The sequence below is a fragment of the Apteryx mantelli genome, chromosome 1, assembly GCF_036417845.1.
Source record: "Apteryx mantelli isolate bAptMan1 chromosome 1, bAptMan1.hap1, whole genome shotgun sequence".
Classification (NCBI taxonomy): Eukaryota; Metazoa; Chordata; class Aves; order Apterygiformes; family Apterygidae; genus Apteryx; species Apteryx mantelli.
Window position 1 is genome coordinate 8,844,871 of NC_089978.1, and position 23,491 is coordinate 8,868,361.

General features: G+C 37.5%; 1 protein-coding gene across 1 annotated transcript in view; it reads left to right on the forward strand.

The window, feature by feature from the left end:
- DLG2 (discs large MAGUK scaffold protein 2) overlaps positions 1–23,491 on the forward strand; it is an 856,812-nt gene that overhangs the window by 422,709 nt on the left and 410,612 nt on the right. The window contains exon 4 of the mRNA XM_013943075.2: positions 20,247–20,300. Coding sequence (XP_013798529.2) covers positions 20,247–20,300 — 54 coding nt within the window. The remainder of the gene's footprint in view (positions 1–20,246; positions 20,301–23,491) is intronic.

Genomic DNA, 23,491 nt, shown 5'->3' on the forward strand with positions numbered 1-23,491 from the left:
TGTACATGTTTTAATACATGTAATGTTTTAATAGATTTAGGTAAAACGTGATGTTTTCTGCAGCTGTGCACAAACCAAAGCAAGACAGGTATTCAGGTCACATCTTCTAAAGATGGGTAAAGCAAGGCTTTGTTTTAAGCTGTTAGGATATGAAGTTATTTAAAGATAAAAGATCCAAGCATTTTGATCATCACATGTACATCTTCATTAGACATGTACATCTCTGACATATCAGAACTTTTGGTGCACGGCTATTGGTAAGAGACCTGGAGAGACTGTGGTATGTTCTTCTCTACTAGTTCCTCAACACGCAGGAAAAACAGGTATGGAGAAGTAAAAACACACTTTTTAGCCTGAGAATCTATGAAATGTTTGGATGAAATTCAGGTTCTGCTGAAGTTTATTATTTTTTTCTGGCTATTCATCCTAATGTGTATGTTTGTGTGTGAAATACATGGAAACTTTTGCAGTAATGATATTCATTACTGACAACCTTATATCCTCTGTGCCCATTGGTTCAATTTTTCAGGAACTGCTTTTTAGCAGTCCTGGCTTCAGAGCAGAGCAGCAGTATCAGAGTATTCATTATGGGTAGAAATTGTATGTAGGTGAGTAACCACTAAAAACAGGTTAGGGACACAGGTGGGCCAGATTTGTGCAGGAGGCTAGAAAAGGCACAGGTAAATTTAACAGGGAAAGGTGGTGCCAGAATTCATAATTTTAAGGAGTCTGTTTTTTGGAGAGCGCTCACTTAGAAAGGCATCCATAAATGGGGAACATATAAATCATTGGGAGTTTCTGAAAATCCTGGCCTACAGGATTTTCAGCAAATCTGAAAACACAGAGGTTACTATGATAATTATTATAATTTTTAAAAGCTCCATTATTTAAATCATTAATGACTCTAAGAGAGTCAACCTCTACAGAAATATGAGGAGGGAGAGTACCAATTTGTTGCAATTCGATTTGAGTATAATATACTTTCATATATACATATATACATACTTTCTCTGTAACACATCAAATGTATGCTATATGTAATAAAAAGGTATGATATATTCTGGTTGCCTCTGGGGCTGTTATTTCCTTGATCAGACATTACAGGTAAAAAGGTTGTAGCGATCTGATCACTTCTGATATAAATCTGCAAAGATATTACCTTTTGTAGATTTTTTTTTTCTTTGAGTTGTCATGACAGTATTCTCAGTGGATCTTCTTTTCGAACTGAGATGCATTTAAATCTATGTAATGAGTACAAACCTGGAACTGATACATTACTCTTTAAATAATTGGTGCTGACAATTGAGGTTATCCCTGCTAGTTGTTTTGTATTTAAGCATGGATTTCTCTCTGTTAGCTAAACTAGTCTTAGTACCAAGAAATAAAATATGTTAATCAAACTGAAAATACAGAAAGGAATGAATCCATTCTTTATAGCAGGTGAAAATGCAGTTGCAGAAGTATTCTGCTGAGTGGTCAAGTGTCTAGAACAATAAGAATAATAAGAAAAAAACAACAAACCCTAAAGAGCTCTTCAGATTCATATTTCTTGGGTCTTGTATCTTCTAATGATTGCCAAGGTCTTCTCTGACCAAAAGGCTGCCTTTTACTCATTTTATGTAATTCCCTTTCAAAATACGTTTTGGTATTGGAGAAAATTAAGCACATTTTCCATCTTCTTACCTTCTTCCCATTCAGTCTTCTTCTTGAAGAACCCCATTACTTCTACATCAAATTTTTTTCATACCTCATCTGTATTTTCCCGTGTTTTAGAAGGACTGCCAAAGCAGTAGTGGCATTGCTGTGTTTACCTGTATGCACTTTGCCTTATTTGCAGATGGAGGTCTTTTTTTCTTGTGGTTCGCTTGCCAGGATTTGCCTTCAGGTGGTAATAACTTTAATGTGCTTTCTGCCAGTTTCTATCTCATCACGTTACTTCTTGCCCCTGAGGGTTCAGCAAACCTGACAAAACAGAGAATTGCCACATCACGAACATTTGGTGGCAAAGGGATGAGGGGCGAGGGAGCACTCAGCAGTGAGGTCTGGCCAAAGTGGGCCACTCTGCATCGGCTCACTCGCTCTACGAGAAACCCTGCCCCTTCCTTCAGCCACGCGGGGGGCTCAATGGGGTGGTGGCCGTTCTGGCTGCAGATACAAAGCAACTTCTCCACGAGCACTTCTGCTTCAAGCCTGGCCATCAATACAGGATGGCTGCTCCAGCAGATTGAGCTGACCTCACTGCTCAGACCTTGTACAGGCATCGGTAGCACAATTTAACCAGTTCTTGCAGGACTAAATTGATAAAATGGGAAGAAAACGAGAAAATATGGAACGAAAATATAAGAACAAAACGATGGCTAAACAAAACCATTAAAGATAGTTGAAACTTCTTAAACAATGTTTTTTTTCTTCAGGGACATCTGAACACCAGGCATTTGATAAGCAGCCTTGCCAGTACAGAGGAAGGTGAAAATTATGCAGACCCCAGTTCAGCACAGTATAAGCCAGTTCCCTAAATGCAGTGCAGTCATCCTTGTTAGTGGGACTACACATTACTGGGAATACTTTGAATGCTTAAGTTAAGTACCCTGCTGGGACTGAAGTAGTACTCTTACCTGCAATTAGATGCACTGATTAGGTACATCTTTTTTATCTTTTTTTTTTTTTATATATATACTATTGTCTTTTCCATTCTTATGTGCAAGTAAAGAAAAAGAAGAAAAATCCTTAAAAAAAAAAGGATATTTAAATTGTCAGGATTTCTTTTTTTCATTTAAACTGTTTTCAAAGCTGAATATATCAAACTTACTGGAAATGCTACTCCCATTTGTATTTATTTCTTTTTACTTTATTTCGAAACCACAATGAGTAAGAAAACCACTGTTTAGTGGCAGAGGATGGGAGGAAAGAAAATTACATTTGTGCTGGCATCTTGCACTTGTATGCAATCCACCAAAAGATTTCTAAGTCCACAAAAGCCATTTTAATGGATGCAACAACTGATCTTTAACTACTGCAGCGCTAGTGGGGAATGCTAATGAAGTAGGATTTCAGTTGGTCTGAAAGTATTATCAAACAATATTACTGCCTCTGCTTTTTAGATGCAGAAGTTGAGCCATAGTGATGCAGGAGGTTTGGACTGGAACTCAGAAATCACTATATTCTTATTTCTCTTTGAATGAAAACATAATAAAAACAACCAGCAAAGCCCTTCAGACTTAACAACACATGCATTTATACAACAATAAATAAATAAATGCATGTACATAAAACTTCATTATTACATTGTTCTTATTTCTGTAATGTAAAATACTTATAATACGAACCACTCAGTTATGTCAGTCTTTTGGTTTTAATGTAGTAGATGTTTTCAAACAAGCTGTTGGACACATTCTAACAAAGCTTCATTGAATATATTCCCTACTATAATTTATTAAAAATTTGAATATTTTAATATTTCATAGGAAGACAGTAATCTAGTCGGAGAAATGTAAAAGGGTGAGGTACAGTTAAGTAATTTCTAAAATACCCTGCTGGAGACATGGTAGAGTATTCCCAGCTGATCTATTATATCAAATTATAAAATGTAATCTCACTGGTTGAATTATTTAACATTTACTTGATTTATAGGAGTGCTTGTTTTCCTAGAAATAAATACACATTAAAAATGAAGTTATACATGTAAAGGCCTAAAAGAAACTGGAATGGTATTTTTCCTGTAAAAATATAAGGGGGTACCTGGCACAGCTGTGCCTTTGGATATAGTCTGTATTTGATGTGGTTGCATCATCGTTAATGATACCCTGATTTTTATTCATTATGAGTTCTTTATTCATGTTTTGTCATTACTGTCTTGAACTGAGGTATTACATGTTTATGGTGGTGTTGAAGAGATACTGTAAAACCTTTAGGTGTTGCATAAAATCTATGTTTCAATATGATGCTAATTCTCCTGAAATGTACCTTAATTGGTGCTATTGTGCATCAAGTAAAAGAAGAAGCATTACATAGCTGTTCTCACTATAGCCATTTTCCTGATAAGAGATCCCACTCATGTCCTAAAACATAAGGGTTTAATCATTAGCCATTCAAGTTGATGAAAAATTGGCTATTTACTTTATTTATGAAAGAAGACTTCCAATTTTCTGTGGAGCAGCTGGTACTGATCGTACTGTGAGAAGATACGAACAGCTGTACAGGGTCAAGCCAAAGGTCTATCCAAGCTGTTATACTGAATCGAATAGTGATCAGTAGTGAAGGGTTATGGAGGAGTTTTAAATGAAAGGAAACATTAAGTTGTCTGTGCCTGGGTATATGCTGTTCACAGATTTCAGAATTTGTACTAAAAGGACCTATTCATTTGGTCAAATAAGATATTGTCTAAAAAATGCCTCTTCAGGTAAATTACATCTCCAATATATATTTGGAAATCAGATTAAAAACTAAACCAAAGTGGCATTTTAGTTAATACTCAAGCATTTGTGGAATATTTACATTAGTGTAGAATTTTCCCATTGACCAAAGCAATTTTATGAAAAAAACCACACAACTCTCCCCCAAAAACATCCAGAAGTTCTCAACCTCCCTTCCCTCACTTCTATTCTACAAAATTGCGTGTGATGCTTTCTTTGAGTCTTTTCAGATTTTTTTTTTTTTAACAGCTGAAAAATGTTCTTGGCTATATTGTGAAATATTTTCATGTTTTGGAAATAAAAGTCCTAAGACAGGCAAATCTTTAGCATTTTTAATGCTTTTCTTTAATTTCATTTTTATCCGCATTACTTGCTAAACTTGACTTGATTTTATAAATAGTTTTGGCCCTTATGACATTGTTTTTCAGTTAATTTTGGTCAAACCCTCCATCCCCCACCCCACACTCCAGATCATGAATATTTGGGGTCCTAAAATGAATTCTTGCTAGCATTTAGAAGGAGAAAGGTTAGTTCACACTTGTTTCCTGCCCTTGTCCCTACTGCCATGTAGTTCTCAATATTTCTCCTCTCAGCCTTTTTCTCTCTCCACAAATATTGACTTCCTACTTCCTTTTGGAAATCCATTTTTATGAGAAGGTGAAGAATCAGGCAGTTTAAAGAATTGTTCTTTCCAGCATGTCATCCTTCATATCTGATATTTCCATTTCATCACGTCACCATCAATCTTGCTTTTTAGAAATATTTTGCTCTCTCTATAACTGGCTGTTATGAAGAATGACAGAAATCCTGCTTGGAGAAGGGAGAAAGGGCATTTTAGAGAGGAGGGAATAAAGGAAGGGACGGCAGTTTCTGAAATCTTAGCCATTTTTGCCATTCTAAAGTAGTCGGGACTTCCTAACAACTGTGAGATTCAGATTTGCTTTGACACTTCTTCAGTTAGGGGTGGCAACTGGTTCCAGGAAATCTGTGCAATGTCAGTCCCTCCGTGAACTGCCTGATCAGACAGCCCATGTGTACGCTATACCTTCCTCCTAAAAAAATGCTGTTAGTAAAATCCTGACCTTCCTGAGATCTTTAAGATTCCTACGGGCTCTGGATTTTCCATGGCTAAAACAAACAAGTCCGTTCACGGACAGATGGAAGTACTATTGTCCCTGCAGTGTGAGAATGCCACCCATAAGTATGGGGAATACAGGTGAACAGAGAAGTTTACCTGAAAAGGTAAAGAGAGAAGTCATTGAAGTTGTACAACATCCCTTTGGGAATGGAGGTGGGTGGAAATGGCATCCTTTGGGAGAGAGAAAAAATCATCCATTGCTATCTGTTGGCTGTTAGAGTAGGTTTTCTTGGATGTAGTCATATTACGCAAACTTTTGTATCTTGATTCTTATAGTTTGTCACCAAAAGTCCTTGCAGCACTTTGTCTTGTGTCAATTCTGTATTCCACTCTCTAATTTTCCCTCTCTTTATGAACATGTTATGGCTAGATTTTTAAAGGAATTTGAGAGTTAGGTGCCTGCTGCACCTGAATATAAATAACTGCAGAGCTCCTAAGTTCCACTAGGGAAAAACAGCAGTGAACGATGTAGTCCTAGGGGACTACGCAGAGGGAACATTTTAATTTTCACGCATTTATTTTCACTCCTGAATAGTGGAACAACGTCTAGCTAAGCAGTCATGTCATTATCCCAAAGTGAAACACCTGTCTCGGCTCTAATCTTGCCCTGCTATCCTTCCAGTGAGGCTTTCTGATTAACTTTTTATTCTTAGGATAGTAATTTGTACCAGAGATCTAATTAAGAACTTTATGTAACACATCCAAAGTCCTCCTTTTGCAAGTCTGCCTCACCTCAGTGCTACTAATATTTCAGCTGTCGGTATGGAGCATTCGGAAATGTCTGATATCTCAAGCTATCTCTTCTGGCTGAAAACAATTTCAGCTATTGAGCAACGTGAACAAGACTCACATTATTCTTTTGTCCCGGTAAGAAAAACTGTAGCAGTATCTCTAAAATGAGTCATGTATTTAAATTGAAATTCTGAAGGTTCCCAGAATGTTAATAATTAGCAACCTGAGTATTAGGCTTCTTTTTTGGGGGGAAATGGATAAACTGAACTTCTCTATTGAGCTGAATGAACTCAGATCTCTGACTTCAGGTCTTCTGGATGGTCATGTCTCCTACAGCTGTTAAAGAAAAGCTGGTGACTTTTGGGGAGAAAATACATAGTGAAGTTAACAGATATGGCTGACATTTTTACTATATCATTACTTCAAGGTTTGCTTGGAAACAGGGATAGCTTATATTAAATATGACTGTTATTTTCAGAAACGTGTATAATTGAGGTAGAGCTTGTAAATGAGGGAGAATTTATCAACTGAATTTATTAAATATAAATAGAACATACAGGTATTATTGCTTATCACAGAATGACATATTGTAATATGGTATTTGTGTGTTGTGTGTATTGAAAAAAAAATAAGTTGAATGTTCTCTACAATATTTACATCCATATGGGCTGATAATTTTAATCATGTTTTGCTTTCAAATATTTTACATAGCATTCTATTTTTATTAGTGTCATGTGCACTGGAAATATTTATTTTCCCATATGCAGCAGCAGATACAGGATGATGTTTTCACTGATGGGGTTAGGTGGGCTAGATAGGGTGTGTTGGAGAGGAAAGAACAGAGTATCCTGGTTTCTTCCATGTATCTTCATTTCAAGTGAAACATAAATTGGACAGGGCATCTTTAAATGAAAATACATTAATTTTGTGGAGAAGAAACCAATACTTGGACCGTTAACTCTTAAGCATGTTATCAGCAGTCTGAAGAAATATGTAGTTACCAACGATACCAGCTCAGTACTGAGCTAACAAGTGAACCCACCTGAGTGCCTTTGGCACCTGATGGGCCGGTAACGAAAGACGCTCGGACCCTTGTTTGTGTATGAGTAAAGAATTTATACTGTAATTGAAGCAGACATTTCAAAATGTGTCACAAAGCATATACTGGCATGTGAAATATGGGCCGACTTTAACTTTGGAGTCTCTTGATTTCTCCTTGGTACAGATGCCCTAAAAACTCTGCTGTCTCCTGCAGGCTCCGCGTTCCTCTCACTGCAATATTTTCTATGTCATTCTTCTCCCTTTCCTCAGAAGCACACGATGCTCCCATTTCTTGCCCTCCCAACCAAACGTTTATTTAGTATCAGGGTCAGGCCTGCAGCAGGGTTTTTGTACGTTAGCGCTCAGAATCGGTACACCTGCCCGTGAAGGTGGTTAGCTTTTTGAGCATAAATAACGGATCCGTCCAAAGGGGTCTGAGGTGGAAGGCTGCCTCGTGTCCGAATATCAAACGTATGAGATACGCGTTGAGTTGTTTTTTTACAGCTGAGATCGAAGTACTGTTGTACAGGCGGAAAGGAAATCAAAGTACCTAATGTTGAATATTTTGAAGACCGTACTCTTGGGTTTGGACACCTGCAATCTGCCTACATCCTACTTTAAGTAACCAGCTCCTTTTGCATTTCTGAATGATATACTTAGTTCTTTTTCAGGCGATCTCTCATATCACCAGGTATATAGCGCATAACTGCTTCCTCTAGCAAGTTATGCTTTCTTTTTTCCTCCTACCAGTAATCAAAGCGTGCTTCTGAAGATCGTCTCCTGGAGATTTTCCAGTTATTAAAAATGCAGAAACAAAACCCCTATCATATCAGACACAGGCACCCAGAAGCTTTGGTTTTTTTCCATTTGGAGGCTGCCTTGAAGTTATAGAACCATTTGATTTTCAAGTGTTTTGGGGAACCTGTAAATGCATGAAAGGTTGTTGCAACATTTGAAGTTCCTCTAATTGATTTGCAAGCCTTTCTCCTCAGTCCTGGTAGATCAGTTCTGACAGTCTGGGTTTTACATCTCCGTGATTGCTACATTTATTGTTCAATACAGTGACAGCGAGAGGTCAGTGTTGCCCAGGTGCGCAAGGAAGGTTGTTTCGTTTCATTTTGTGGCATAAGTGGCTTTTAGTTATACACACTCGCAGAGTAAATCCACAGAGCGTAGAGCTCTCCCTGTCCTGCCCAGGTCACTGCTGGTACTCCGTAAGATTAGCAGCCTCCTGGATTTTTGTGTCTTACACAGCAGGAAATATATTCGCAGATCGATACTAAAAGATATCCTGTAGTCCCAGAACAGTCGTATTTCAGAGTGGTATATAGCCACAGTCGTATTTCAGAGTGGAGCCTTGTGTTACTTTTTGTGGTTTCCTCTAAGTCATGGTACTTGCTGCCAGAAAAGTCATTGTTAAAATTGCCCCCGACTCTCTATTTTTATTCAGTTTTTAGATAATCATTTTTTACTCAGTGTTTCTATATCCTATTCTAGCTGAAACAACACTGTTTAGAAATGACAGAATGCTATAATTTAACGATGGGGAAAGACCTCATAGGTCATCTTGCCCATCTGCCAGAATGTGAGCACTCCCCAGAAGACATATTTCAATGTTTAATCCAAGCTTATACAAAGAGTTTTAAGGCAATAAGGCTTCTCTTTCTCCTCTTGGGACATTACACTTTAGTTTGATGAAATTGCCACACAGTTGTATCAAACAGGATATAAAACCTGCTTGTCTGCCCTTGGCATGAAGTTGAAAAATACTCCCAGGTTAAAAATAAAAATAGGAAAATATTTGTTGAAAAACAGACAAGTATAATTTTGCTGCAGTGTTTCTTAGCATCGTTCACAACTTCAGAGAAGTTTTTGAGATTTCTCCCTTTAGTTTTTGGTCCAACTTCTTAAATCTGTCTTTTTCGTCTGGACATACCTATTTGCATCCTTAATCTAAATTTGTCGGTTCACAAGGATGCTCTACCCTTCAATATTTCCTGACAGTAATTGCCCCAGTTTTTTGGGTTATCTTCGTTTAAATAAAGGGTAATTTTAAGGTCCTGCACTACTGCTTTGAAAGACTGTCTGTGTTGCATTCTCCAGTCCTGTGGTTTGCACTTCTCTGTCTTAAAGTGGCCCCAGGGGCTTTCTTTACTTAAGCAATGGCATATAGTAGAGCTGCTTTTAGCGCACTGCTAGTGCTCATCTTGGGTTCAGTCCCTTTACGTGGTTGGATTATTCTCCCAACCTGTGATGCCATGTTGCACTGATATTGTGCTTTGAAAATTTTCGATAAATGCTATCTGTAAGAATTAAGAGGTTAACGGCAATACCAGCTTAATACTATATTTTAGCAGTACAAGGTATAGCTTTCCTTCTCTGTAGGAAGCTCATTTATGGGAAATAATTAGTTGCTGCTTCTATGTTTCTGTTTTCACACAATGCCTACATTTTCCTTGTGGCTGCAGTACCTCTTTCGCTTTCTCTTCGTTTCCCCTGCTACTCAAGTCAACATTTACTTCTGCAACTGAAGATCTTGTTCTTTTGCTTTCTTCTGCTATTCCAGTCTCGCCTCCAAAACACACAATCTGTAAATTTATCAGAAAATAAGAAAAACAAATAATAGATACCAAAAAAATAGCTGTTCTATCATGCAATTTGAGAATAGGTGGAAGGCAGATGTGCTACAAATATCATGTTTCTGTTGGTTGTATTCCTTAAAAGGGGCATCTGCGTGTAGGACATTGAGGTGTAACAAGATCCGAAGGCTAGAAACTGGCTTTTCTTTTCCTACAGTTGCATAATGCAAAATTTTTAACTATAAGGGAAACAGAGCGCAGTTTTTACCAAGCTCAAAAACCTATGAAATTCCAGCTGTATGCTTCCAATCTGTAAAACTCTGGAAAAGTGGCCGTTTTAGCATGCCTTGTCTTGCAAGTCATCCATAGAGCGCCCAGTCTTCCTGAGACTGAAAGACCTCAGAGAGAAACCTGAGATAATCCCTATAGTAAACTACTTAATCCCAATAGTAAATACACTAATCCCTCTGGTAAAATACCTAATAGTTGTAGATTAAGGTAGTGCTTCTCCATTGAGAAATTTATTTTATAAAGCATGAGGAGAAGCCCTGTAAAAGGCCTGACTCACCCTTAACTCTGGCTTGCTTTGCTTTATACACTGAATTTTCTTAACTTTGGAGTTAACGTATTGTGAGAGTAGTGGTCTTATACTGATTTAGGGTTTGAAATAAGCAGGTGGTAAGCAATATATTTGGAATTATTTTAATAATTTTATTCATCAGGCAGTGATTCTGGGACATGCAGGGACATGCTGGGGCATCAATTAAAATCGTTTTAGAGGACATCATTACTTTAGAAATTTACTTATACTGACATAAAAATCAAAATTCAGCTCCAGCACAGACCAATTTGACTTTGAGTTTGTGGCAGATATTCAAAATAAAGTTTAGTTTGTTAAGTTTTTCCTAATTACTGTTAAATATACATTCATTAATTGAAAGGCATTTAGCAAAATAACTGTGCTCCTGTACATATTTAACCAAAATAAACAGGTTAAGACAGTGCATTTTATGGACCATGGTATTCACCAGCTCTTCTGATAACTTCACTGCAGAGATAGGATTAATGTTGATTTTGCTACTTTCCCTATTTCACCTGGGAAGCTTTCTAAAACTATGCCTCTTTAAAGAAGTTTTCTTCTGCATTTCATATTCTTTCCCCTGCATATACACTTTTAGCTGTAGCACCAGCAAATCTTGATCTTCTCTGGCCTTGCCAAGTAGAGGTTAGTGCTAATTGGTACTTGCTCTCTCATTACATTAGTTTTGGGCTGCTGCATGTAGTGGCCAATATAACTGAATAGTTACTGCAAGCAGGTGTTTGGTTCTTTGGAATTTTCTTTATATGCTAATAAACCTCTTTAACAGATACTGGATTCTGTTAAAGTCCTTTCCCTATTTCACATTTGATTTTATGCTTGCTTTTGTTGTCCTGCAATTCTTCCCTGCAATTTTTGGTCCATTTGTTTCTCTGTTTTAGAGGCTGGTTATAAAATTCTCCACACAGAAATAAATGTTACACTCAATCTGTAGGTACCGTGGGCTGTGAAGAGGTAACAGAATAGGATATGGGATAACTGCTTTGTGAGATGGGTACATCATGATTTCAAATGTAAAAGGTAGTGCCCTGGGCAATGGAGCCTTTACTGTTAAAGAGAAAGGAGGAAAAGAATGGCATATATATACACACAAACATATACATGTCTTAGTCTTGATGGTTTCTGTAGAATAGGTAAAAAAAGGTCCTGTAACAGTGAAAAAATATTTTTATATAAATATATGAAGTAGAGTACACCTCTGTGTAGTGCAATAATGTAATATACTTTTTCAGTTAGAAATGCTTCACAAGTTTTTGAGATGACTTTCCTGTTCTTTTCATTGTGCAGGTCTTGTTCAGGTTTACACTGTTTTATAAAATATATCAACCTGTGGTTAATAACTCTAATGCTTAAAAAACCTATAGAAAAGTAAAATCATCAATGTTAAGAAGAAGTGGGAATGCTCAAGTCAATGAGACAATTTGCTGTTGTTAACAAGTCTGTGGATAATGTAAACATTTAGTGTTTTTTTTTTTTTTAAGTAATTTCTGGATATTGAGCTAATATGCTTTAAAAAGTTAAAATACAAAAACAGCTGAAAACAGAGTATCAGTCTGTGTAAGTGGTTCTAAGTTACAGGTTTTGCAGATTTATATGTCGCAGTAATACTTATAATACTTTTTAAAGTATTAAAGTATAACAGAAATTTTTATATCTGATAGATATAGTGGAATGCCATTAAAAAGTTTAAAATTAAAGATGTAACCCGCTTTAGTAATTTCATAGTAGAAAGTAAGTTAGCTGAATTTTTAGGTTTTGAGTGGCATCACTTCATAGCACTTTATTTTTGCAGCATATCTTTCTGAGTAACATTGATTGTAGTGTCAAGTCAGGTTTTTCAAATGCTTCATATTGTAAAATTGTTACAAATCATATAAAACCTTAAAAAGCTTATATAACAAATGTATCCTATCAGATATCCGAATTTTGATGATAACATATTTATAAAAAAGATCATATAGAATGGATTTCTTTTTTTGTTCTTGCTTCAGACGTTTCTAAATCCGCAGTTAAGAAAGTCCCAGAAGGTGACGTTGCTTGGGATGGTTAAATCTGTTGTTTTCTGATGAGACACTCTCTGGCACAGACTTTGGGGAAAGTTCTGAAGTAAGGTGGAGATCAGATCAGAAACCTAGATAATAAATGAGTGTTTATGGCCCATTCACTTTACAAAGGCCATGAGCAGGTGCCGAGGCAGTATTGCTAAATACAGGATTTAGGCCGAAAGATCAGAGACAGAGCCCTGATCTAAGCCACTTTGCATCAGTTTCTTTGCTGGGTCAGTTGAGGTGTCAATGGGACCTCCGTGAGAGCTTTACTGCTGCCTTTGGCATCCCGGAATGAGGTGTCCACCCTATCTAGAGGCGGGAAGGTTATCACCTCAAAATTTAATGGGTAATAACACTTAGTTGAACGATATCGTCCCTGGAATTTCAGGTGTATCATAATTATCTCTCATTCTCTATAGAGCTTTTGCCATTGACATTTCTGTGCCCTTCACCGAATCAGATATTGGGCAAAAAGTTACCCTTATGTTAACCGTAGCTGATTCAAACAAATAAGCACATACTATAGAGTTGTTGAAGTTTCACCCATAGTGATACTATATAGTAGGTGCTTCTTTGTCTTTGAGGACACCATTTCCTTTGGCAACTTGTGAACAGAAACGTTGGGGTTTCCCTAGGTCCGCCTTTATTTTTGTTTAAATAACACTGCAGCTAATACATTTTTAAACAAGAAGTTATTCCTACACATTAAGTAAAAGCAAACCCAGTAAATAAGGCTTTTTTTATTTGACAGACACTATTTCCCTTTAAATTAAAATGGCTTTATATGAGGTTGCATTATATATGTACAGAAAGGCCTTGAGGCTTTCTTGAGGCATTTTTCTTGTATTCTTGACAGCTGCAGCCTGCAAGCAAAGCTACTTTTGACTTCTGCTTTGTGTCTCTAAATAGAGATAGGATTGTTTGCTGAGAGACCATTCTCTAGAAGTTCAAAGGGGTTCCCTAGCCTTTTACTTTCTATTTAATAAAAAGCAAATGACTTTTTCTCCCTCTTCATCTTACAGTTTGTAATTCCGTGGTAAATATGATGAAGGTTCTGCATGTTCTGTGATCTTGAGGCCTCGTAGCATGCCAGAGAATGAATGTTTTGACATCTGAGTTATCACTTAATCTTTTCTTCCATCACAGGTCTATGTACATCTATTTCTTATAATTGTGAAAGGAAACTTCTGAAAATATGAAATTAATTTAAACTACTTCAGCATTGCCTTCTTAAGGCCTCAAACAGTCTGAAGCAATATATCTGAGAGATGCATACAGCCCTATTAATTTAGAAATATTGGGGCTGCTTCATTTTGTATTATTAATATATAAAAAAGAGACACTTTTAAGGTAAAATGAGACTGCAATGGAATATTGCAGAGGGTGCTCTAGAATTTAGGGCAGACTCTCTTGGAGGATGAGCCCTTAACTTGGACTTACAGTTCACAGGGTCAGGTGTCTTTGCAAAAGATAGTAATAAATCACTGACAACTGAATTTACCTTTTAAATGCTAATGCGTATACTGTTGTATTACTCTAAATTTCATTGCCACTTTATTTTGAGTTTTTTAAATGTAGATGATGATGGTCATGCTTTCATAGGAGAACATGCAATTGAGAGTTCTTACTCAAATTAAAATTTTATCTAGGAATAAGTATGGGTGGATAGGTTCAAATTGATCACATATTCATTTTAATGCTTTCCAGTTAAGAAGTAATGTTCTGTACTTGTTATTTGCATAATGTCTCCATTACCATATACCAAATAGTTTCATGGTCTGGTGCACTGCACAGTAGGAACAATTAAAATTGGGAACGGTGAGTGCTCCAAAAAGAATGAAATTCAATAGAATATTGATAGTCTATAAAACTATGAATGCTTTAAGTAAAACCAGTCAACCAGCAGAATGCTAGCACTCATGGTAGAAGGAAAGATCATCTCGTCTGAGAGGTATGAGTCATGTAGTACACTTGTAGAGAAATGGTGTCAGAGTAAATGTTCATGAACTAAACTGTGTGGCTTTTTGTTCATTTTCTGCCTGGTTCAAGTGCTTTCACTATATGTTGCTTTTAAGTTGTTTTTTGGTGGAAAAGAAACCGTCTGACTGTTTGACTGGCTGCAGCCGAATGTTCTCATGCAAATTTGCGGAAGCAAAGTCTGTTGGGCTCAAGTCCTTTAGAAAGAAAAGAAAAAAAACATCTTGCCCCTTTTTTTCTCCCCGAGCTATTCAAGTTTTGTCCCAGCTATGCCAATCTGTCACTGCAGCTGTCAATGTGATGCCTTTTCTTCAGAGCGCTGGGTTGGTTCAGCTGAACGCACCACTCCCAGTCAAGGGGAGGAAAAAGGCCAGTGCAGGGAGCAGCTGTGAGGCTGACAGCCGGCATGGTACACTGGCAATGGAAGCATATTATAATACTTACATATAGGTAAGGATTAGGGCAGAAAGTCCCCTGGGAATGGGGAAAAGAGGACCACTCAATTCACTCTACTTGGTTAAATTCCCTCTTTTGGAGATTGGTCTGGATTTATTTTGCTGCTGCAGAACTGTGCATAATTTCTCTAAGGCCTCTGCCCTTCTTTATAATCTAATTATAGAGTCCGGGAGCTCTCTATTCTACCTGTTTTACGGGAGGGCTGTCTCTTTCATGAACTACTTATTACTGATTTGAATTCATCCTGCAAAGCAGGCGTTAGACACTTAAGCTTTTAGAACTCCCTATTTACAGATAGATTATTTAGTACAGATAGATTATTTAGCACTTACTAACATCACCTCTCTTTGACCAAATTAAGCCAGTTTTGCTAGAGTTTTCTTCTGACTGGGAGAAGCCTGGTAAGCAGTAATTAAACATCTCACTTCAGATCACAAAGCAGGTCGGGGGCTGAGCTAGGAATAAAGTCCATATCCTTGTCTTCCAGAAAGCACTTCCTTCTTCTTGCCTAGTTTCAAATTTATGTAGATAGTTTATATATGTGTGGATATAGAGAGTGTGACAGATAAGAGGAAGTGCTGTCCCACAAACACAGTAAGCAGAGCTTTTAGAGAGAGTCTGTTTTTGCACTTGTTAATTTATACAAAACTGAAAGTATTCTTGATGAGCTCATGGATTTCTCAGTGTTCTCCACAAAATGTCTGGGTATTTTTTTTGAGAATTTGGTGTATCCAAGCATGTGACATATATTTAAGTCAGAATAGATATAGCCACATCATCCTAGGAAATAAAATCCTTCTGGCTTTGTGTTGCTACTGATCTTCTCTTGACCTATCCCTTGAGTAACTTTTCAGTGATTACAGGATTATTTTGATGTTGTTGTGCGCTTCACGGCTTGCACTATATTTAGGGTTCTCTCCAATGGTTGCAAACTCTTGTCTTCTCAACTCTGTGTGATAAAATCCTACTACATTTTACTAAAGCATAAGCTACAAACAGGGCGTAACTAACAAAATCAGCTTCATTTCCTGCACTTTGTTAAATGCAATGTTGTACCTCAGGAGATCAGTGTTCTTCAAATTGCTGTAGATTAGAAAGACTGAAGCAAAATGTTTATGTTAAATCAGTTTTCCCAGTCCAAAAAAAGCCCAAACACATACAAAGACATGTACACATGCACACACACACACACACACACACAAATAGAAAGCGGAAGAACAGAAAAGGAAAATACTCTGATGATATTAGCTGTGAGTGAATGGTTACAGTCACTATATCCATCTGAAACTATTACTCTCTCGGTGAATTTTCTCATGCCCCTTTGTTTGATCAGGATGAATGCTTTGGAAATAGAAAACCATCAGTTTGATAGCTGAAGTTTAACTATTCCAATCAGTAATGGATACAGTAAGCCTTGTGTTAAAACGAACCCTGAAAGATATCCTTGACTGAAAGCCAGTCATTTACAGGCTCTCGAGGAAGGATAGGGATGGGAGGTGATGTGTGTGGGTCTGTGTGTGTGGGGGGGCCCTATTCAAAGCAGCAGCTCAAATGTGCAGACCTTCGCTGTGAAATGGGTGATGGGCCGGCTGGGCCAGTTGAGAGCCTGGGGATCAGGATCAGATAGGAGGTCAACAAGCCAAACGTCCTGGTGGATGCCTCCTGGAAGCCTTGTCGATGCCCATGAAGGCCATGGAGGTGATTAGAAAGAGACAGCATCGATTTACCAAAGGTAAATTGTGCCTGGCCAGCCTGAGAGCTTTCTGTGATGAGATGACTAGCTCTGTGGATGAGCAGGAAGCAGTGGCTGTCATTTGCTTTGACTTTAGCAAGGCTTTCAACTTGAATTCTCAAGGTCTTCTTGCAGCCAAATGAAAGAGAGAGTGAATGAATGGGTACACTACAAGATGGGTGGAAAACGGGCAGGACCACCAGGCCGAAAGGGTTGTGATCAGCACTTCAACATCCAGTTAGTGGCTGGTTACTTGTGGTGTTACTGAGGGATTGACGGGAGCTAATACTGTTTAGTGTCTTCATTAATAACCAGAATGATTAGATAGAGTGCACCATCAGCAGGTTCTCAGATAACACCAGACTGGGAAATGTGGCTGATACCCTGACCGGTATGACTGCCCTTCAGAGGGATCTCCACAGGCTGGAGAAATGGGCTGAGAGGAACCTCATGAAGTTCAAAGAAATGGAAATGCTGGCACCTGGGACAGAATACAATATGCAACAGTACAGGCCAGGCATGGTCTGGCTAGGCAGCAGCTTTGCAGAGTGGACCACAAGTTGCACATGAGTCAGCCCTTGCAGCACTGAAGGCTAACCGCAAACTGGGCTGCACTGGTAACAGCCTAGCCAGTAGTCTGAGGGACGTGCTTGTTCCCCTCTGCTCGTTACTCATGTGACTGCATCTGGAGTATCGTATCCAATTCTAGGCTCTCCGATATGCAAAAGTATATCTCCTGGAGGATAACCAAGCTGGTGGGGCACGCAGTGGTGGAAGGGTCTGGTGCATGCATCGTACAAGAAAAGGCTGAGAGAGCTCGGTTTGTTCAGCCTGGAGAAGAGGAGGCTATAAGAAGAATCTAATTGCCATCTTCAAATACCTAAGTTACAGAGGAGAAGAAGCCAAACTCCTCTTGGAGATGCACAGAAAAAGGACAAGAGGCAACAAACACAAGTTGTGTTAAGGGAAATTCTGATTAGATATAAGAGAAAAAATCTTTACAGTGAGGGTGGTTAAGCACTGAAGCAGGGACCCACAGAGGCTGTGAAATCTCTGTCTTTGGTGATATACAACACCAGACAGAGCAAGGCCCCAAAATCCTGGGATATTCTTAAAGTTCTTTAGGTTTTTGGACGCAACAACTAGATTCATCTGAGAAATATTTGCTTAATATTTTTTAAAAAAATTTCTTGCAAACAATTGTACTGGAGAAAGAAATCTTGAATTCCCAAAATAAGTCTGAGCAAGTTGTTAGCATGACTCTGGTCTCAACATCTAAGGCTTTCCTATTTCTCCCAAGATGATTGTCCATAGTCCTCCTGAAGGTGACTAATCAGTGTTAGGGGTAAGCAGGTTCTGCTTGTGCTTATAAGAGGGAATAAAGGAGTAATTGAGTTTTCCTCATCCCCTAACTATTGTTGTTTTATGGTGTCCCCATGATTACTACTTTTTGATTCAGAAATCTGTTTAGCTTGATTTCTGAAAAATGTGAAGTGAATACAATGATTCGTTCTTAAATTGAATTAGGAGTTATCAGTTATAATATTAGAATGCTTTGGAAATTGACTTCTGAAAGATCGTTATTACTTTAATAGATACTGTTTTTTAAAGCACTGGAAAGATGCTTTCATTCAGAAGATTACAAACTTTGTTTATATTTGGTAGTAGAGCTTCTCACAGTATGTAAAAATTAAAAAAAGATCAAAATGAATGAAAGTCAAAATTTGGTAGAAACAACAGAATAGCATCAAAAATCTTTTTTTTTCTCCATGTAACAGAGGTAGCAGTCTTTAACTGTATTGAGCTAAATATTCGTGTAAGTAAAAGCTAAGATTAAAAACAAAAGTAATCCTTTATATAACCTTCAGTGATAATGTAGTTATAAATCATTCCTGTATGCCTAAAATTGAAATTATTACAATCAAAAGGGCCTTCAGCTTTTATTTATCACTTCAGACTGTCCAGTGTTATGTGGGACAAGGGGAATAACTAAGCATGGGTATAAAATATCTTTTCAGATACTGCCTATCTTTAATATTTTATACACTACCATGATAACTGATACATTTCATGAAATGTATTTCAGCACACCAAATTACATGTGTTTTGCTTTTAGCTTTTGTTCATGGCTTACACAGTTTGTATATTCCTACAGAAATAATGACATTAATCATCAGTAACTGTTGTGCTCTAATGTGCAATTTCTTTAAAGACAGAATTATCTTACAATAACAACTGCATCAAAAATTTGAAAGAAACTGATACTCTCAAAACATTTGAACTGCTTCACTAATGTTACGCTCTTTATCCGGGTTATGTTTCTTAGGTTTTAAAATACTGTAGAGAGTATTGGACAGCAGAAACCTGACCACTGTTTTCAAGAGCTCTGTAATCTTCCCTGTGTGCACAAAGAGATTCTGCAGCCTATACAACTTTAAAGTATAAAGCAGTTGTTCACTGGCTAATATACAGAGTGGATAAATAGGACTAACGAGCTAGTAGGCTTGTTAGTATGCATTAATGTGCTCATCAGCTTGATAAGGCACCTGGAGAGCCTTTACAGGCATCAGGGAGGTGGGGAAGGGTTGCCCTCCGTTCTTTGCAGTCTTGATGTTCCTGGGTTGTCCTCTCCTATCTCCCTCTCTTCTTCCATTTGAATTTTGAAACTTTTCATGTTGGTGTTTTTCCTCTTGAGTCCTGCCTCTGTCTGCCGTTTTACATACGGCGCGTGGCTCTGCCCTGCAGACTTTCTTATAACGCCACAATTTCAACAAGAGTCTGAGCCGAGGTCACGCAGCCGGGCCGAAAGGGAGCTCGGCTTTGAATCACGGTGGCTGAGCCCCGGCAGGGGAAGGGGAAGAGCTTATAGCACTTCAAGGGGCTTGAAAGTTGGACATAGGTTTCATCAATAAGTCAAAGATCAGGCTGGGCAGCTTTACAAATTCACAAATCTCTATAAACCACGTCCATATTTCAAATTAAACATTGGCTGAGTTATGCCTGTTGCTTGTGAGTCATGCAGGATATATATAGCTTTGATATAGATATGTAGTATCTGTATGCATGAAAATATGATATTTATAATGTATATGTAAGTAGTATAAGCATATAAAATATTGACTTTTGTCCTCTGCAAAGATCAGCTGATCATCTTTGTTTTGCTCAAACACAAAAAGTGAATTTGTAAAATAGGAGGAACTGAACCTCTCGCCCCCAAAGTCCCCTGATTCTAAGGTGAATACTTCATGTTTCTTACAGTTTTACTCAAAAGTGAACCACTGCTTATTATATGCTCAGGCTGTGATCCAAAGCCTAATGAAGTGAGAAAGAAAGACCGCAGTGAGTCGTGAACTGGAGGCTTCTAATATTTTCTTCCATCCTTTAACTGACTGAACAGTACCCAAAGTTGTATGCAGTGTGAGTTCAGTGGGAAGCTAGGCTGTTATCCTTTTAATGTATCATTAGAGGCATTTCAATATTAAAGAATTTCAAAAATTTGAAATTTTTTTTCTCTTTTCTTTTTTTCCTTCCAGGCAAGCCCTGCCCCTATAATTGTCAACACAGACACTTTGGACACAATCCCATATGTAAGTATTAATTTTCTTATTGTTATTGTTTATTTTCCCACAAAAAGATCTATTCATTATTGGACAGAAATTATAAATAAATCATGCAATTAATTGTGTCTTTTACAGTTACACAGTTAATTATTTACCAGAAGAACATATCAGGAATGGCAATTACACTCAGGTGTATATTATATAGACATAATTTTTAGTTCAGACTTCAATGCACACACTGTAACTTGCTAAAACTAGCATTTTTCAAAAAATAGTGGGTTCATTAAGTCTTTCCTCCTTTACAGTCACATAAAACATGAAGATTTCCTTTTTAGAGCATCAAGAGCCCTTCTAGTTTATTATAAAGATGTCTAAATGCACACTATAATATTAAAATGCTGCTAACGGCTCTTGATTTTGTTGTCTATGTTCCTTCTGAAGAGGAAAGCTGCTTCTGATAAACAACTTAACACAAACCAGGTGACGTCATATTTTCTTATTAATGTCTTTTAATTGTTATGACTTTTAGGAAAACCAATTTTACCCCAAAATAAATGCATCTTTTCATTAAAATAAAAAAAAACTCTTCTTCTACAAGCATTTGATAACTTTGTCATTTTTAGACTGCAGAAGCAGTTGAAAATAAAGATCAGAGAAAGACAAAGAGGATGCATAATAAAGATATTATTAAGCTTAAATGATCAGAAGCAAGCAAATAGTAAGAAGATAGCCAGCCAGTATCTAATCTTTCCTAGCTCTACTCTTGGTTATCTTTTTAAAGCTCTTAATTAACGTCCCTCATCTGTCATTTTTTTTGTCCACATCTGTTTCCTACGATTCCCATGCATGAAGGCAATTATTTATGAATTATTTATCCAATATATTGCTGGGTTCCATCTTTTAGAAAAATATCGATGCTTAATAGGAGCTGTCTTTGCCAGCTTGTTTGGTCCTGACAGTTCATAAACTTAGAAATTATTGTGCAGAGCATGTATAAGGACCATATATAAGAAGAATGACACTGGTGGAAAGCAGAGGAGAATTAAGTCCCTTTGCTAGAAATTTTAACCATTGGAAAGGGTGGAAAAGTTAACTCAAATTTCTGTGTTCATTTGCATTCAGCTTTCTTAAAAGACTTCCTGGTTTCTTTTTTAAGTCCGTTTTCATTTCTAACATCAGAACTGTCCATTCTGGTCTCGCTTCCTATAGGTCTGGCTTTTCTTCCATTTTAATGAGACATTTTACACTTATTCTTTTATGGTTTCCACCAAGAGGGGGCCCCAGTTCTCATTTCCAGTGCCAGACCTGGACCCTGGACAGTCTGCAGCTACAGTTACAGTGCTAGAAGCCCTAAATACAGATGCAATTATAATAGTGACAAGATGTTCAATCAACAAGATTTATTCCCATAACACAATCTATCAATGCTTATATGCTTTTATACCAATTTTATATTGGTATCCCTTCTTCTTAAAAAAAAAAAAAAAAGAAAGAAAGAAAAAAGAAAATAAAGCAACAAAACATTTTAAAGAGAAATATTGACAGTAGAGTGAAAAGTGCCTGTGGGCTATGTTTCAATCTCCAACACATGATGTGGACTAGATAAATAAGCAGAAGGTGCTTGTTGTAAAAATAGATGATTCTGAATTAGTCACCTTGTTCTTATGCAATGCATGGGAAGAATTATGTCCCTTAGAAATGGGACACATCAGAGCTACCAAAGAGGGACTTATTTAGGCTAGCCAATAAGAAATGTCAAGGTGAAAAATATCTGCTGAGCCCAGGGCAACATAGTGCCCCACAGGACGTGCGATCTTTGCTTTGCAAATAGGCTTTTCTTTCTGATCAGGATTTGCATGCTTGAACACTCTCCAAAATGAGGCAGACTGGCAAACATATGGAAAAATCTCCTCCTCCAGCCTAACACCTGGAAGAGTAGGCTGGGAGACCCGGGTTCTCATTTCTGCTCTCAAGAGCATTTCAGTTTTGTATGGGTTTCTTCAGTTTTGTGGTATTCCCTCAGCTAGGAAAACGCTGCAATCACTGGGCCAGATAGCCGTGCACGTTCGGCTCTGTGTGCATCCCCTCCCGGCCCAGGAAACTCCTCAAAATCAGGCTTACAGGCACCCTTGCCCTGTAATACTGCGTAGGTGACAGTGAGGCTTAATCTCTCTGTTAAATATTGGAAAAGACAGAAGAAAATCCTCCAAAGCTAGGTGAGCTGTGCAAGTTTATAATGATGCACCTATCATCATATCATTTATCTTAAAGGAAATATAATTTAGCAGATAGGCCTTAAAATGGCTTTCCTGATAAGGCAGTTCAGAGAGGTGGTAGAATGCTAAATTTAATTATTATTATTTTGACGTTTGAATATGAGTTGGGCCCCTACCTTTTCAGCACTGTCAGGACTTCCAGATATGCCTAAAGGAAGGATGTAAATGCCTAGGGACATCCCTGGTGAATGGTTCTCTGGCAGATTATTTCATTTCATCGTTGGCTCACCAGCCCAAGAAAACTTTCTCACAATATAGGCTTTACACACAATATTCACACAATACTTGAAGGTACCTTTGACGCATTTCTATTTCAAAAATAATGCTATTAATTGTCCCTGCCACCTTGCTCCAAAAATCCCTGAGTGTTTTCAGACAGAAGGAGGGGACCTTGTTGCAATGAGCGGTATTCATAAAGCTTTTTCAAATGTAATGTTTCTAGCCGTCTGCCAAAGATAAATTTCCTTTTTGCAGTGGGTAAACACCCTGGTTTGTCTCGCTAACATGTTAATGAATTTTATTCATGTAATTAAAACTTTCGGTACTGTTGACATTTTTCAAAACTTACAGGCCTTTCAATTTAATAGTTTGAAAAAAATTCATCCTGTGAGGAGTCATTTTTCATCAATATGCTTTTCTTAAATGAGATAAAGGAAAAGGTCTTATTATATTGTATGCTGTTCTTTATAGTTTGGACCTGCAGGAAATAATAGAAGAAAGAGCTAATTAGCTCTTTTCTAGGTTCAGTGACTTGGAAAAACTTTGGCTTGCTAAGCTTTGGTCATAGAAGTAAATTTGATAGGAATCTTCAATGGCACAAAATGGATTATTCTGTGGTGTTTTAAGCACAATTAAACATTTGTAGGAGTTTGCTTGTTCTTTATTCTTTGGCTGTAAATTTTAGATCTTTTAGTATAATGAGAACCATTAATTTAATACTGT